The sequence below is a fragment of the Protopterus annectens genome, chromosome 12.part0 (genome assembly GCF_019279795.1).
Source record: "Protopterus annectens isolate FY-2018-M chromosome 12.part0, PAN1.0, whole genome shotgun sequence".
Classification (NCBI taxonomy): Eukaryota; Metazoa; Chordata; order Ceratodontiformes; family Protopteridae; genus Protopterus; species Protopterus annectens.
In genome coordinates, this window is record NC_056746.1 from 805,248,483 (window position 1) to 805,267,720 (window position 19,238).

Genomic DNA, 19,238 nt, shown 5'->3' on the forward strand with positions numbered 1-19,238 from the left:
TTTCTGAGAGAAAAAAATGTCTTCATTCCCTTTAATCTGTGTGTTACATATCAAAGTTCATAGGTTCATAGGTTGGTACTAGGCTATCAGCCCTAGGGCCTATACAAGCCTAGCCATAACAATTCCCTGGCTATTTCTTCCCACATTATTTACTTTCCTGGACCCCTGTCTAGCAGGGTGACTGACGTGATCCCTGGGGTGAATTTCCTTTCTCCCATCCAATCGTCAAGGTTCCTCTTGAAGAGGTCCAAAGAGGCACTCTGCTTGACATGTAGTGCCAAGTAGTGCCCTTTTTAGCACACATTCTCTTTACTTTACATACATATTATCAGTTTCCTTTTCTTCCTTGTTACTTGTTGTGAAGGTCTTCCTTTCTTTATTTTTTTTCCTTCTAAACACTCTGAATCTACTGATTGCTGAACACCTGCATTCAGACTTCCACATTTGTCAGGGCTTCATCTCGTTTCTTAGGGGTTGAATGATCTTTACAGACAATAGACCCATCATTTCCTAAATGTGTTTTATTTGCTCTTTGCCCAACATTATTTATCTCACCAGTCCAGTCATACATATAATTAACAAAAGTTCTCCAAGCCGTGCCAATTGCACAAGTGCAATCATTATCGGGAAATCTAGACTTACTTCTAATAATGGTATGCAAATCATCCAACTTTTGACATGAGGAACACAGTTCACCAGTGTTATCAGGCGTTACCTTTAAATATGTATAGCATTTATTATATTGTACAAGATATTTGTGCTTTAGAAAACCATTAATGACATACTCATTTGAGGAATCCATATTTCAGCTTCAAATGAATAAAACATTATAAAAGAAGAGAATAATCAAAATCAGTAACTGCAGAATTCAAAGAGAACTTAATTCAGCTTCTATAAGAAAAATCACACAAGCAATATACAACTAAATACTAAAGTAAGTACAGAAAAGTTATTGTTCTGAAAGTCAGACAAAAGCCGTAATTCCTTTACGTTGCGTGTGAAGGTGCACAGTAGCTTCTGCTCACTATCGCACTTCTTTTTAACAGTAAAGGTCAATAAATCACAAACCAAGATAGGATTGTTTAGATAAGCTCTGGATCGTCCTTTCTGCAGTCTGTGTGAATTGATACCCGACTAGGCCCCTTGGGATAGCTACAGCTTGCCTGTCTAATATCTATCCTTTTCTAACAAACAACAGTGAAAATTAAAGGTAGAACAACAAAATATAAATCAAAGTAAATCTTCTTGTCTGCAAATTATCCCTTCCTTCCTACAAACAGTGAAAAAACAGTGGCAAAAAATAAAATATAAATTCAAATAAAACCTCTCTTTAAATTCAATTCTCAGCTGAAAATGTACCTCCTGAACATAGTAAAATGCCTGTGTAATACCTCATATCCCATAACCTAATCAAGCCACAAATTCCAACTTACTGACACCTTCCCTACTCCCTCTGCTTTAACTTGTCTATACTTAAAGCTCTTGTCATACTAATACACCACTATAGTACTCCAAGCTCTAGCTCTGTATTGTCAGCAATCCCAGCTTTCTCTATAGCCCTCTATTTAAATATATATTCATTTGTATATAACTGTACCCAGAAATGCAATACATGTGTTCACCTGTCTCTATGACTCTACAGAAATTTCATGTGTTTGTTTATCTCTGTTACTGTAAATGATTCCTTTATATTCTCAACAATTTATATATATATGTATATATATATATATATATATATATATATATATATATATATATATATATATACTTTACCTATTGCAAACTATCTCTGTAATTGTAAAACTTTAATGTTTTCCCAGGCTGAGACTATCATTAATAAATTGAAATAAATATCCCCCAAAAAGATGTAACACGCACATTTGAGTTTTTTGTTAAATAATATATGTATGTGTAAGTATATGTGCATATACATAAATGTGTGTGTATGTGCAAGTATATGTGCATATATATGAGTGTGTGTGTGTGTGTGTGTGTGTGTGTGTGTGTGTGTGTGTGTGTGTGTGTGTGTGTATATGTATATATCACATACTCGAGCTGGGAAGCGAACTGGTACAGTTTTGATATTTCATGGTTATTAACCATAAAGATGAAATCTGATTGAGCTATTTAGCATGTTATCACATCTAAACAATTGTTTAAATGCAGGCAGCACTAATTTGGACTGTGCACAGGTTCAGGAAAGAACAAAAACACCTGGGAAGGAATATTTCTAAAATAGTGCAATTTCTAATCACAAACTATATGTGTATTTTGTCAAAGAAATCACAAACAGTAAAATTGTTACAAATATGTTTATTAGAACAACATTATTACAATTTTCATATTTAAAATTCCAATTATACACAATACAAGATTTGTGAAAGTCATTTGGCCAGCTGCACATCTGTAGTGATATTCTCCAGTATCCTCAGATCTGAACATTAAATGATTGCATCTTTGTATTCTGACAATGCGATTCCAGTGGATAACTGGAGTTACATCCTCTGGGATGTGCGTTATCACAGGATATTGTCACATCCTGTGTCTCACAGTGTACATCATGCCATGATGATATCCTATTATAAAAAATAATAATTTGTTGCATTTTCCCCATATTTTACAATGGCTTTAGAAATCCAAGGGTTCTCAATGGCTACTGAGTCACTGACACTGTATTGACATTGCACAGCCTCTCTCTCTCTCTCTCTCTCTCTCACTGCAGACAAATGGAAGTTGTTACTCAGCTACACAAAACTAGTGTTGTTACTTAATAACATCAACCTTGTCATACCTTATAACTTAAATATACAGTACCATGTAGAAACAAGGCTCAGATTTTATTTCCAGTTTGGCAGCATGTGAATTTATACTACAGTACTTGTACAAATTGAAAGAAAGGTACTATTTAAAATGTTGATAAAACAGTGCATGATTCACACTAATAATTTCCAGAGGTTCAAGCTATTATTTATTGATGCTAGTTAAGGAAAAAAGACATAAAAATTAAAAAGATGAGAATGGGAGTTATTAATCACCTTTACTGTTATTGCCTTGGGTCAATGATAATGCAGTTTAGTATTACAACAAAAGAAACAGAGCAGAGGCTATTAGAAAGTAGGTGCCAAGCTGTGCAGAATGTGCAGTGCTGGCATGATTCTGCAACATGTATGCCACTCGAGACCAGGATCCATTGTTTGGCAGTGGGGTTATTCCTAAAACATGGCACATAATGTTGTAAACATCTACTACACGGATAGGTCCAGCTTTAAAGTTCTGTTTGAAATCTGCAATAGAAACAAACACAAGAGTTTCTGTTATGAAGTTGTCAAGGAAAGATCCTGTTGTCTGTGTAATTCTTACAATTCTTAAAGGTCTGATATTTTTAGAATTATATTTGCACTTTTTTTTTATTTCTAGAAAGCTGAGCTGATAAACAATTTTTGATTTTTACAAAGGTGTTCTGGAACCAAAAAATTAAACTTTAAATTAAGAGGATCACATCTGATTTCTTCACAAAGCTTAATGCATAGTCAGTATATTTTAAAGAGCACTCCTAAAGTCTGGGTAATGAAGGGTCATAACATTCATATTGTTCCTTGCAGACAATAATAATGCAAAATATAGTAATGTTCTAAGGGTACAACAACTGAAGCAACACAAAACTAAGTAGAAAAAATGGCACAAACAGAACAGGAGAATCAGCGATATATGCCTAGATAGCACTAATTCCACAGAAGTAATTCCACAAATGTTATATTTATTACAAAAAGTACATAAAATCCACAAAGTAAAACAATCTAAAGTCAAGGACTTCCTCAGGGAAAAAAAGCATGTATTTATGAACATCTTTATGAGATTGCTAACTGTAAGGAAAATAGTGCCTTATATGAACGCTCAATTGTCTGTGGTGGGTTTAACAAACTGACTTTTGGAATATTAGAAAAAACTGACATCCACCACAGAGGGGTGACTGGAAAGGTTGTCTCAGTAATACAGAACTGATGTGGCAGCTTAGGTTATGTGTCATTTTTACACCTGGGCTGAATGAGCATGTATCCATACTACCAGTTTCAGATATAGGGGCTAGCAAATAGTAAAAACAATGTCTAAATTTTAATGGTTGTATTTGTGTATTGGGTGGAAAAGTTTCTTTAAGGTATATTTATTAATGTATATAGAGATTTTTTAGGAATTCATTCTTGTAGCTTTAAGAAAGCATTTCATGTCATGATTGGATTAGTTATTCAATCATTCAATTATTTTAATCAGCCAATGGAATGTATTTTAGCTCTGTAATGCTTCCTTGCTCTGATGAAGTCTCCTAGATGGAAGAAAGCACTCAATTCTTGAATAAATCATAATTTTAAATCAGTTGGACCCTCAACATCAATATTTTTATCTGTTACTGGTTGTATTATAATGATATACTACTCTTCTTTGTATTGAACTATATGTCTGGCACCTTGCTCCTCCAGTGATAGATGTGCTGAATTATTGAACTATATGACTAGCACCATGCTCCTCCAATGATAGATGTACAGAATTATTGAACTATATGGCTAGCATCACACTCCTACAAGAAGATATGTACAGAATTATTGAACTATATGACTGGCACAATACTCCAACAATGATAGATGTGCAGAATTATTTAACTATATGACTGGCAACATGCTCCTACAATTAGAGATGTGCAGCATTACTGAACTATATGAATATATATATATATATATATATATATATATATATATATATATATACACACACACACACACACACACACACACACACACACACACACACACACATATATATAGCTGATTTTTGTTTTACTTGGATCGCTTGTCTGTGTACTTAAAGGATTTTTCACTGGAAACAGACTGCCTACCTTGCTTGGATTACTTTCAAATACTTAGTAATTCTGTACAATTATATATTTTTTATTATTATTTTTTACTTAAGACAAGTTTAAGTTTGCTACTTCTACTACTTTTGTCTGATCTGATTAATATACAGCGATTAACTAGAGATATATGGGCTGAAAATCTTCCACACGGAGAAGTTTCTTACACTTTTTATAAGTTCTCTCCCCATTCTTATTGTCCTACTTAAAAACAGACCTCTTTCTGAGCTTAGACACATTCGGATAACTGTATATGTGGACAACGTGGTAATGTGTAGACCAGGCCCTCTATATCAGTAATCTTAATTCTGCTTGAAAAGGACCTTTGCTTCATACTAGCATCAATAAGCAGAATGCAGGCAATTTTAACTAAACTGCTGTTTTGTTTGAGTCTCAACAAAACTTAACGCAAATATAAAAAAACTGAAGAATCCAAATCAACACCTCCACCTATATATTCGCCACTTGAACATTCATTGCCTAGGAATTTGCCAGGATTCTAAATTTAACTTGCAACATCATGCACAGGAAACAATTTATAAAATAAACATGGATATTGGGGCTCATCAAAACATTTTTTTCTGCTGAATGTGAGAAAATGTCGCATTTGTTTATTAAAAACTAGAATAGTAATGTGAAATTCTACTTTCTTAAAAGTTTATATTTTAAGTGTACTTATGTTTATTTATGGATTTCTACACTGTAACTTTGATTCGTTATTTCTTTTCCTCATATTGCATTTTCTTCATATTCTTATAATGCTTCTTCCCCTCTGCTTGTAGACCATCAAACTCTCTTTGATAAGACACTACACTGTCTAAAGGGGGAGACCATCCATGACAATGTGAGGGTACCATGTGAGCACGTTTCCTTTTATTTTTGTTTAACTCCACACCTTCTAGTCATGTGAGCATGTGCATCACTGCAAGTGCTGCCTAGACCACTCTGATCGCATTTATGTCATCCTACATGTGCCAATTGGGGCTATCATCACTGGCTTAGGTGGCCATGTCCATGTCTTCTGAACACTGGCTCTCTACATCATTACAGAACTCCTCTCTGCAGCTGAGGCCCTGTCACTAGTGCAGTGGTGTGAGATGAGCAGGAGCCACCATCCCTCCTCCACAGGATGACCACAACCATGCTTCTTGCCTACACCATCAAGCACCCACTCTGACAATCAAAGTGGGGTCACCTGGGTTGTAGATAGTGCTTTATACTTCTATGTGACTGGTGCAGGCTATTTATCCATGCATCTACACCCCCTCTTTCCCATTTTTACACATGGGCTGCATGTGCCAATTTAATAGTGACAATTGTCTAGAGTCAAATTTCACACTGCCAGGTGCCTAGCCTTGCTGTGGCTGTTCCCCAATACTACACACTCACATGCACACATATTTAAATGTGCATGTAACAGCTTTTTCATAATAATATGTATTTCTAAATTTTTTTTTGACTATTCTTCCTGTAGTCAGTAAGAGCCCCCAGTCATATATAACAGGCTGCTTATCAGATAGCCTCAGTGATCACTCCCCAACATTCCTACTCAAAAAATACCTATACCAAGCTAAACCTGTCATCTACCGTCAAATACGTAAAAAACTAAACTTTAACCCACTCACATTCATCTCATCCCTCAAAGAATGTAACTGGCATCCTCTAAAGTACCTCAGTCTAGATGATGCAGTTGAATTTTTTAATACTACCTTCCTGAACATCCTTAATTACCATGCTCCCATAAGATTCTCCAGAACCAAAGCACAACCCTCCCCATGGCTACAGAAAACCACTAAGTCATAAATGAAAAACAGGGATAAAGCCTGGGAGCACTGGCGCAAAACCAAAACCCCCTCAGCTAGACAGAAATTCCTAGAACTACGCAATAGAGTCAAAAAGCTAATAAAACAGGACAAATCCCACTACTACCAGTCTACCCTAGACTCCTCAAAACACAGCCCCAAACAATTCTGGTCCTCCATAAACTCCATCCTCCACCCAGGTAAAGTCAGTACCCCTCCTCCTAACATCCCTCACTCCTCAGAAAATATTGCTACCTCATTCAACACACACTTCACCCAAACCATACTATCACTAGCTAAACAACACAACCCCTCTCCCCTCCAACCCACACCTTCAACTAGTAATCTCCCCACTGCCTTCTCTTTTTCTCCTGTACCTACCTCCAACATAAAAAAACTCTTAACTAAACTTAAACCCACCAAATTAGCAGCAGACAGCCTCCCAAGTGAATACCTACAAATTGCAGCTGATGCTCTGGCCTACCCAGTATCCATCTTGATTAACCGATCTCTGTCAGAAAGTTACGTTCCCACACTGTGGAAAGTATCACATATAATTCCCCTCCACAAAGGCGGACCGTCCACAGAACTAACCAATTACCACCCCATAGCTATTCTCTCTCCACTCTCCAAAATACTAGAGAGATGCATACACTCTCAGGTCTCAGACTACCTCCTTACTAACAACCTCCATTCCAGTACTCAGCATGGTTTCCGACCAAACCATAGCAACACCACTGCCTTACTCTCCTTTACTAACACTATCCTTCAGCATATAAACAATGGCTATCTCTCCTCTGCTACTTTCCTAGACTTATCTAAAGCATTTGACATGGTACCACACAAACAACTTATCTCTGTCCTCAAGAACCTATCCTTCTCACAATCGGTCACCAACTGGTTTCAGAGTTACCTGTCTGACCGCCAACAATCCCTTGTATGGCAGAATGACATATCTCCCCAACTACCTGTCTCCATAGGGGTTCCCCAAGGATCCATCCTTGGACCCCTACTCTTCTCTGTTTACACCAATAATCTAGCCTCTGCCACTAAACATGGCACACTCATACAATACGCAGATGACTCGACCATCATCTGCTCAGCCCAGTCCCTACCAAAACTGCAAAAAGTCACACAGGAAGCCTTTTCCTCTGTTGAAACAAGGTTATCCGATGCCCAATTAATACTCAACCCAAACAAAACTAAATTACTCATCTTCCAACCCACCAAACATACTCAAAACAACTCTCACTTTAACATCACGGCAAAAGACAACACCACTATATACCCAACTGAACACACCAAATTGCTAGGAGTGGAAATAGACAATAAACTAAAATTTGACATTCACATATCCATGACTATAAAAAAAGTCCACAAAAAACTAGGAGTGTTATACAGAAATAAGCAATTTCTCACCAAAGCAGCAAAGATTTCAATAGCAAATTCCCACCTTATCTCCACCCTACTTTATGCCTCTCCAATATATACCAACCTAAGGCAATGTGATCTAAACAAGCTAGAGACCTGCTACAACAAAATCGCCAAATTCGCCACAGGGGCATCCTACCGTAGTCACCACTGTCTCTCTCTTGCTGAACTGGGCTGGCTTGAACTCCCTCACCTCCTTCAGTGGTATCAACTCTCACTCGCCTACAAACTAGTAAACCATCCACTAAATGTCCCATCTCTCCAGAATCTACTCCAACCCTATTGCACCAACAGACCACTAAGATCCAGCAGCAAAAATCACTTGCAGATCACTAAAGCCAATAACTCTGCTGGTGAAGCACTATTCTCTTGCGCCATAGCCAAATTATGGAACTCACTCCCACCCACAATTACCTCCATACCATCATGCACCCACTTCAAAACTTTACTAAAAGTGCAACTAAAAACATGCTGGCTATGCCCTTGCAACTCCCACTCTAATATCATCCACCCCATCCAACCACTACCTTTCTTTCCACTCCACTAACTACCTTGATTATAGCAAGCACAGATGCTCATAAGCCAGTACTTATTATACAGCACAAACTTCTTCTTCGTGTAACATTTGTTAATGTCTGGTATGCACTTCACAGATAAAGATTCTAGTTGTCTACTGATGTACTATGTTCTTCATCTGTAAATATGTTATAAGTAATTGCTATGTAAATTGTTAATCACTATATAATCCAATGTAAATACTGTCTGTTTATTTTAACTGTGGAGCTTTTCTCCCCGGGCCTCCGCTGAAAATGGACCTACGTCCAGTTGGACACTCCCGGTCAACAAATTTAAATAAATAAATAATTTTCTCCAGGACAGGGTCTGATAGCAATCTTTAGCATTCTGTGCTCTATCCCACTTATCAAACTTTAAATAAAATCAAATAAAAATAAAATAAACTGCTCACTGGTTTTGCAGATATGGATATGGAAATAAGTATCCTCAATATTCAACGTTTACTAACATAGAATCCTGCATAAGAAAAAGACAAATGGGAAAGGTAAACATCTTAAACTTCTTTGTGAAAGTTTGATATGTGAAACCACAGTAGTGTGTGACTTTAGGAGATAAAACCACTAAAACAGTTTATTGGGTTAAGTGTTTTTTCTCTCATGCAATATTTGATAAGAGATGATGTTTCACCTTTCTTTGTTTTTTGGTGTTAACATGCCAAGTAGAGAAAATGAAGGATGATTTTCTGGATAATAGTTTGATATGTGCAAGATCTAGCATATGTTTTCACTGTTTGACTTCCTCTGGTGCCAGGAAGAACCCTGTGTAACACCTCTTACCTGTCCCCTAAGGGGACAGCGATTGAACAGCTTGTCACAGTTGCAGAACTGAGGGAAGAGCTGCCTGAAGTTCTTCTGTTTTGAGGAATCTGGAAGTGGTCCTGAAAGGGGCTAATATAAAATTGTATAGGATCACATGTAATGACTACTTCTCTTACCCATTTTATACAATAATAAAAGAGGAATTTGCCATAGAGTGAGGGAACTTTCTAACTATAGTTTGGGCATCGCAAAAAGGAAGAGATAATGTTGGACAACTTGACATGATTTTCTTCACACACAGAATTTTGTTGCTGATTTCTTCCTCTCAGCTGTTATTACTGTTTACATTGGAATTGCCTATGTTTCTTATGTTAAAGTCCTCATGTCTGCATTCTACAGAAGGGACATGACTTGGAAGAATAATTCCTGCTACAATTGTGAACCAGGCAGTAAAAATCATGACTTACATTTTTCACACTATTCCCCCTTTCCCACAGTCATTTTAATAGTTTTTCAGAGATAAAAATCAAACAAAAGGGTACTCTTCAGTAGGACGTTTAGCTTCTGAACCTAGTATTTTATGGGAAATGTGTCTTTAACCAAGTAAATATATATAACACTACAGCTGAACCAGATGTTCTAAAGCTAGCACTGACAGTGTTAGAAACACAATTTGTAACGTAAGATCCTACCGCATATACAGACTGAGTAAACATCATCATTTTCTCTGTAAAAGATTTATCTTGAACATTTTGGGCCAGGTCTCCCATTTGACTAATTATCTCACTCTGCTACTGTACTAAATAGGCCTGATATTTAATGGCTCTGAAGGCTATAGTTGTTGATTTGGACATTCTCTTATCTAATCTGTCCAGAGACTTACCCTCTTAATCATTAGAAAAAGCACTCAAAGCAGTTACTTTCTTTGGCTGTTTCGGTGACGAACAAGGTTCCCTGGCTTACGCCACCCAAGAAAGTTAATTCCCTGTGCCCCTGTTGAGCAGAGCCACAGAAGTGATCCCTGGGGTGTATTTCCTATTTCCCATCCACTAATCAAGATTTTTCTTGAAGAGTGCTAATGAGGAACTTTGCTTGACATAGATGGGCAGCTTGTTCCAGAGTATAGGAAGTCTATGGGACAGGAATCTATCCCTCCAGCATGTCTTGTTTATTGTGGTATCAAGGTTTAGGTCCCTAGAGTGTGTAGCTCAGAGGGATTGGGATTTTTTTAGGTGTAGCATGTCCAACAGCTCTGGGTTTAACATAGCTTTATATGTTAGGCAGAGATCTCCTCGGAGTAGTAGTCAATATGCTACAGAGTAAAACTGGAGTTTTTTGAGATGGTCAGTGTAGGGCATCTGTTTCAGGCCAGTAATCCTCTTTGTGAGGTACTTCTGTGGCCTTTCCAGCTGCTGCAGATGTCTTGTGAGGTACATTCCAAAAGGGGCGTTGTACTCTATAATGGGTCTAATGAGTGTCGAGTAGAAGGGAACAATCACCTCTTTTTTCCTGGATGAGAACCCTTTTGTGATGAGGTGTGCCACATAGAAGGATTTCCTGACTACTGTGGCAATGTGATTATCAAAGGAGAGACTACTGTCCACCTGGGTCCCATGGTCTCTTATCACACATTCGGCGTTAAGTAGATTGCTGTTTATGTGGTAGTTCAAGGGTACAGAGTTTTTACCAAAGGGGATGACAATGCACTTTTTGGCACTGAGCTTGAGGCCATGCCTCTGACACCAGGCATCTGTCTCCACATCACTTGGGGACTCGACTATGGCTCCTAGTTTGCAGTCATCTGCGAACTTCATTAGCCAGAAGCCTTCTGTGTTAACCTGTATTTCAGAGAAGTAGATACGAAACAGCAGAGGTCCCAGGACTGAACCCTGTGGTACTCCACTTGTCACTGGTTGGAAGTCAGATTTGGAGTCTGCAACTTTTACAGTGTGGGTTCTGTCAGTGAGCCAGTTGGCAACCCATCTTGTGACATAGGGATTTATTCCTAGTTTAGTGAGTTTAGCTATAATTCCAGAATGGGGGATGGTATCAAAAGCCTTGGCGAGGTCAAGATAGGCTATGTGAACCAGCTTACCCTCGTCTACGGTTTTGGTGACTGCCTCAAAAAAGTCGATCAGGTTCAGAAGGCAAGATCTGCCTTTCACAAACCCGAACTGGGTGGGGTCCAGAGTTTGGAGGTTACCAATGTCTTTGTTTATGAGTTCCATGATGATATACGTTCCATGGCCTTGCAGACCAGGCTCATTAGGCTAATAGGGTGATAGTTCCCAGGATCAGTGGTGGCTCCCCCTTTGTGGAGTGGCATAACTGTTGCTGTGCACCATTCAGTGGGCACAAAGCCTGATGTGAGACAAAGATTGAACATGGTGCTTAGGTGAGGAGCCAGTTCGTAATGAAGTTTGTGTAAAACGCAGCCTGGGATGTTGTCCAGTCCCATGGATGCTGTGTTTTTGGTTTTAGAGAGTGCAGCTTTTACCTGCATAGATGTGATTACAGGGACTCAGCATTCTTCCTGTATAGATATAGGCCCTTTAGGGGGTGAGAGGGGGGTAAAGTTAGCACTGAACCTATCTGCCAGGATGTTGGTAATATCAGTTGGTTCTGTAATTTTCGTGCCATTGTGCTGTAACTCAGAGCAGATCTGGGTGTTGCCATTGAGATTCTTGACATAGCTATAGAATGCTTTGTGGTTGCCCTTAGAATCAGTGGCAATTTTGTTTTTGTAGCTAGCTTTGGAGGATCTTATAAGGGATCTCAGCTTCTTACTGAGGCTGACTAGGGAGCTCCTCCACTCATGGGATTTTACTGTCTTTTGCAACAGTTTCTTCCTTCTGTTGTAGAGTAATGCTCTCCTGGCTTCATAAGTTTAGCATATCTAATCTTTGCGGTTGATTATTAGTGGTCTATTCAAAATGTTCTTAAAGGATATTTAATATTTCACCAAAAAACAAATCTCCTGCAGAGAACAGAAGAGCGACTGTCATCATTCCTATAATCTGTAACAGCCCTTATTGAAAATGTGGAAGATATGTAAACCTACTTTTTTAAGTCTATCCATAGCATGAGATTATTTGTCAGATGGACAGTCAGGCTCTGTTGTCTGGAAGAGGTTTTTTTAATGGCAACTGCTGCAACAATGTAATCTATCTGAGAGATCTTCTCCCAGCAGCTCCAGTTCTTTAGAGGTTGAAGAGTCTTATCAGGTTTTATTGAGATTGGCATCACAACATGTTGATTTCTCCATGGTGTTTTAACTACCAACTCTACCATCTTGTCAAATGGAGGAACTAGACAGGAAAAAGGTGAGGGGAAATGAATGGCCTCCTTCAAAATGCATCGACATGAGATAGTGAGACACGGGACAACCTCCCTTTTACCTCATTACTTTCAAAATCTCAGCAAAGTTGGCATTGTCTGACAGGATGATGGACAACCACCTCTCTCATCTTCATGTATATCCAGAACGGGGTACTACTGTGTGGTGCCCATACGTTTTATCTGCATGTATACTGCTTAACTCTCTTCAGAAATAAAATGTCCAAATAGGAAGAACATGAACAGTCATGTTCTGAAATGACCAGGCCATCCTGCAGTGGTTTACCATTCCATCTGTCCTGTCCAAAGAGATGGCAAGAGGCTGTCTATTTAAGTCTTGTCAGTCAAACAGCGGATTGTCTATCAAAGGCCTTGACAGGTGTGAGAACAGACCTATATTTAATTATCATTAACTCACTTATTTTTCTTCCTAATGGCAGAGAATTTAAAAGATATGTAAGCTTTATAGTCCCCTTGAAAATAAGCATCAGCTAAACAATAGACACAAAGAACATATTTACCTTGAGGTGGAGTTTTCTGTCTTTCCACTGCTGTGCTTTTTAGATTTCTTTGTTTTGATAATACCAAATTATGACATAACTCCACAGATATCAAAAACAAATAACTGGAAGAAAGAAAAAAAATGAAGGAAGGTAGGTAAGGAAGAATAATGTCAGCCCAGAGAACACCAGCAATTTAGTATAGAGTCAAAAACAATGTTTAGGAGAGGTGAAAAATGCCATGGATGTGGGGTGGGGTGGTGGACAGGTTAGCCTAAGTAATACCCCAAAAAGAGCAGACAGAGCAAAAAGTATGAAACATAGTGAGACAGGTATTTCAATGAAGGGAAATGAAAAGAAACAAACACTATAGAATCAAAATAGTGGAGAAACTGCAAACATTTTATTTACAGAATCACTAAATGTAGCATGGGGCTCTGGATTACATCCTTATTCGCAGAGAATTTTGGGTAAGGAGGAGCAGCCAGTAGCCTCAGAAAGTTTTAGATAGCTACAAATCACACTGCTGCATTAAATATGCACTAGCAGATGTCCCCATCGTGAATAGATTGTGCCATGCTATGGAAAATTGGGTGCCACCTAACCACATGGGCACAGCCCATAAAATGTGAAACAGTCCATGCAGATAGTTTTTACTACATGTAAACCCAGATAAGAAAGTAAACTCACATGCAGGTCTATGATAGGAAATAAAATATCAAACACAATTGGCACCAGTAGGGAGACCACAGTAAAATGTGGAATGTAATAATATCATTTAATGGCAGTTGAAAAGAGGAAGTACAGCAACAGATAAAGATGAATGGCTGATATGCTCTAGGACATTGAAAAAAAGACTGATGACTGATGTCACACAGCTAAATATATTTCTGTTTATAGCAGTAGTAATCCACTAGGCAAGGTAACCATAGTCTTCAAATGATCAGTATGCAAAGTGGCAAGCACAACATCAGTAAGCCCAACACAACACAGCATGCAATAGACTACAAAGATACACATTACTTGGTTTCAGCAGCATCCAGTAAAACATTTATAGGAGATGCACAATAAACAGGTTGTGAAGAAAATGCATCCACCTCCAAATTATGGCTTTTCTGACTAAAACCTAACTACTTTCCCCTACCCAACATGGCTTCAGCACAGGACATAGCACCATAGTGGGTCTACTCGCATTCTTAGCAACTGTCAATCAAGCCCAAGATTCTGGGATTTTAGTATTCACAGTGCCCCCAGTTCTCTCTAAAACATTCGATACTGTTTCCCATAAGCACATTCTAAATCACCTCTCAAACCTAAATCTCTCCCAAAACACTCTTTCCTGGTTCTCAAGCTATCTATCAGATAGATCTCAGGCTGTGAAATGGAAAAAAGGCACCTCACCTTTCTTACCCACCCCTACCGGAGTACCACAGGAGTCCATCCTTGGACCAATGCTGTTTAATATCTTTATCAATAATTTTCACTCTGCTATTCCTAATGCCAAAGTCATCCAATATGCAGATGACTCTACACTTGTCTGCTCTGCCTCTAACTTCCCTGAACTCCTATCTAAAACTCAGACTGCATTCTCAACTACTGAGATCTGAATGCACCAAAATCACCTTTCTCTTAATGCCAACAAATCTAAAATACTACTATTCACACCCTTAAAATTTTTCTCTTTTGATAAAAATTTCTTCCAAGTCCTTAGCCAAAGGAACTCTCCGATTGAAGTTGTTCCCTTTGCCAAACTACTTGGTGTAACTATAGACGAACACCTTAAGTTCGACATCCATATTCAGCAAAATATAAAGAAAACCCACCAAAAACTAGGTATGCTATACAGGAACAACCACTTCCTCTCTACTTCTACCAGGCATACTCTGGCCTCCTCTTACCTCCTTCCCTCCCTTCTGTATGGTACCCCATTACTAACTAACCTATCCTCTTCCATCACTTTCAAACTTGAAAGCTGTTATAACAAAATTTCTAAATTTGCCACCAAAGCCAAACATTCCACTCATCACTGTGTTACCCTCCAATCCCTCAACTGGTTAGACTTCACAAATTACCTGGACCTCCTCCAGCTCACTACAGTACATAGACTAATATTTAATCCAACCAAATGCCCTGCTCTAACTAACATCCTTCCCCCATACACCCCAAATAGAACTCTCAAATCTGAACACAAACCTAAACGTCCTGCTGGACAACTTCTCCTCCCCTTCGCCTTAGGTAAGAAATGGAACTCTCTCCCTTCCACACTAAGGACAATGTCAAACACAAACAACTTCAAAATTCAGCTTTACACCTACCTCTCCTCCAAATGGAAATGTAGCTGCATTCTCCCTACCTAGAACTCTTTAACAAAAGCCCCTGGGAGGGTATCCTCCTGAGTTCCTAAGCACCTTACATCTGTCTATAACCTTCTATAGCTAATTTCCATACGATCTCTTACACTCTGTAAATATTGTAAATAGGTTTTGACTTTTGACTTTAACTGTGTGAATTTGTTAAAATGTATCTGCAAGATATTTTTCCACTATGGGCAATATTGCTTACGTTTTGTATTATTTAATATGTATTTATACTTGTTCTTTTATTTTTATTGGACTGCTATCTTTACTGTAATCTGTTTCTTGTAGCTTTTCTCCCCAGGCCTCCACTGAAAACGGGCTCTCTGGGCCCAGTGGACTTCCCCACTAATCAAACTGGAAATAAATAAGTAATAAATAAATAAAATGAAAACACTGTCATTTGTGTTAGCATGTCTGGCAGGAGATGTGTGCATATTCTCAGATTACTGTATTGTAAGCCAGCATGTCTAATTGTGAAAATGTAAATAAGTTTGTAAAATGTTGAGTATCTCCCTGCTTGTACAAAATGTTTAAAGAATCTATCAGTCTTTTGATACATTTCTAATTGCACACATTTGTGTGGGAGATTCTAAAGTACGAACTGTCTGTGGAGAATTAGCTTATCAGTAGGTAATGTCATTAGAATTTTCTTGGTTGCTAGGTGATTATTTGAACAGCTGATTGACAGGAAAAATATTTTTTCAAACTGTTGACTGTTATTTTTAAAAATAAGACAGTTGAGACTGTCAACCTGGAATATATAAAACAGATTGCTGAAGTCAGTTGCTTGGCAGTTTGTGAAGTGCAGCAGTTAATTGAGAGTTGCAGTCAGTTACAGTGCTGTGCAGAAGATACCTGGAAAAATAACTCAATAAAAACTGTAACCCCGCCTTTGCCTTTTATGTTTTAGATTAGATCAGGGACAGTATTCTCTGGTTAGATTAGGAATGTTTAGTTATTTAGATAAAGTTTTTCTAAAATGATTAACTTCTATCCTACAGTTTAATTTTATATTTCTAGTGTTTGAATTCTGGTGTTTATTGACAGTCATTGATTTACATTCTTGTAATCATTTTACTTATTATTAATTTTTTATTACTTTACATTGTGAATGAACAATAAGTTCATTCTTTAGTGATTAGAGAATGCTTATACCGGTTTAATACTTCCCAGGTCAACTCAAATGTCTGGCTGCCTCTGGTCATAGCTATCATTTATTTTTATATTTAACTTTTAATAACTGATCACCATTTGAAGGGAGTGTAGACCTGTCTGACTCTGGTAGGAGTGTTTACCATTTGTATTGGGGGGGAGGACACAGCTGGAAATCTGTGTCAGGCTCCCCATAAGTGTTTGAGTGTGTGTGAGATTTAAATTTATTTTGAGTGTGAGTGAGTCAGAGGTCATAAACTGGAACACATTGCCCTGAAGTGTATGATAAGGGATTACATCTGGGGTGGACAGAGTTATATAGTCCAATCTCAGGAAAATAGAGCTTGTTCCTGTTGTGTTCTTAAGGGAAATTGTAGAATTTTACAATTGTGTGCTCTGTCCTCTGGTGTTTTCCATGATGCTCCCACACTGGAGTCAGTGGTAAGGATTGAGGCTCCTTAATTACTGACTCGGGGTTTAAGTGGATGGTGTCACATTATTGTTGGCAGCCCAGTGGGATATTAGCCAGATGCCACACAGGTCACAAACTAAAGTAGCATCTGTTTAATAATTACAAGTGTGACTGCTTCAGGAATAATGGCTAATAAATCTTCCCTTTTCAGTTTGACTTTTCTTATTCTGATTTTAGAGAGTAACACTGTTTTTAACTTTAGATGTTGAATATCCTATGTAGGTCTCTATACAGATTATATTGTATGTAGCAATTTAATTAGTTTAGTTGTATGCGTTCATTTTTATTGTGCTGGCTGCAATTTGACTCGGCATAAGATTTATACTCATTAACCCTGCATTACCTAAACCACTATTTATTTATTTAAAGCATTTGTTTATCAGGAAAGTCAGTGGCCTGGGGAGAAAAGCTCCAAAAGAACAATTATGATAACAATATAAACAATAAAACACTGAAATAACAAATACAAATATCAAAAGTAAGTACAACAGCACAGTAAAACTCTATGGTATGGTATCCATTATGTAGTTGTCAGAATAGAACATATATATATGATATACATAGTGGAAGGAAAAACATTGGCAACTGAGCAGGATAGATTTGATATTGCTACTGTGAGTTGGTAATTTTGGCTGCTTTCTTAAACATAAAATTAAACAAAGATACATTAGACATTGCTACTCAGTAAAAATAACAATTTATTTAAGAAAGGTAGTGTGTTTTTGATGCCTATATCCAGCGGTTTGGCTAGCTTGTTTGATATAATCAGGGAGAAGAAACGGTGGGAAAAGAACAGAAAGAGACACCACTTAGTATATTTGACTCTAAAGGTATTTAGTAGTAATAAGGGATTGGGAACAGCAGTATGCTGGCATGCTGTTATTTTCAAGGGGCATTACAGATTCCGGAGTAGTGGTGAGAGTCATGAGATAAGAGACAGAATTGGAGAGTAGGTGAGAGTCATGAGATAAGAGACAGAATTGGAGAGTAGGTGAGAGTCGTAAGATAAGAGACTGAATTGTAAAGTAGGTGAGAGTCGTGAGATAAGAGACAGAATTGTAGAGTAGGTGAGAGTCATGAGATAAAGATAGATGGAAAAAAACATGTACCCATGAATTACCACATAGGTGGCAGTACATTAAACACTGAAAGTGTGATGAGAGACTTAGGGACACAGGTGTACAGTGGTCTCACCTTCGATAACCATATTGCCACAACAGTCAGGAAATCCTTCTATGTGGCACACCTCATCACTAAGGGCTTTTCATCCAGAAAAAAGGAGGTCATTGTCCCACTGTACTCATCCCTCATTAGACCCATTATAGAGTATAATGCCCCATTTGGTATGTACCTCCCAAGACATCTGCAACAGCTGGAAAGGCCGCAGAAATACCTCACTAAAAGAATCACAGGCCTAAAGCAGATGCCATATGCTGACCGTCTACAAAAACTCCAGCTATACTTTGTGGCATATCATCTACTCAGAGGTGATCTCTGCTTAACATACAAGGCCATGTCAAACCCTGAGCTGTTGGATATGCTCCACTTAAAGAACTCCCAATCCCTCAGAGCCACATGCTCCAGGGATCTAAACCTTGTCATCATAATGAACAAAACATGCTGGAGGGATAGGCTCCTGATCCAGAGACTCCCCATACTCTGGAATAGACTGCCCATACATGTCAAGCAGAGCGCCTCCTTGGCCCTCTTCAAAAGGAATCTTGATGATTGGATGGGAGATAGGAAATTCACCCGGGGATCATGTCAGTCACCCTGCTAGACAGGGGTCCAGGGAAGTAAATATTGTGGGATGAAATATCAAGGGAATTGTTATAGCTAGGCTTGTATAGGACCTAGGGCTGATAGCCTAGTACCAACCTATGAACCTATGAACCTAAGAATTGTAGAGTAGTTGAGAGCCATGAGATAAGAGACCAAATTGTAGACTAGG

General features: G+C 38.2%; 1 protein-coding gene across 1 annotated transcript in view; it reads right to left on the bottom strand.

Annotated features, from left to right (window-relative positions):
* Positions 1–2,293: 2,293 nt before the first annotated feature.
* ENPP6 (ectonucleotide pyrophosphatase/phosphodiesterase 6) overlaps positions 2,294–19,238 on the bottom strand; it is a 725,945-nt gene continuing 709,000 nt past the window's right edge. The window contains exon 8 of the mRNA XM_044089852.1: positions 2,294–3,284. Within this exon, the coding sequence (XP_043945787.1) occupies positions 3,079–3,284 (206 nt within the window). The 3' untranslated portion in view covers positions 2,294–3,078. The remainder of the gene's footprint in view (positions 3,285–19,238) is intronic.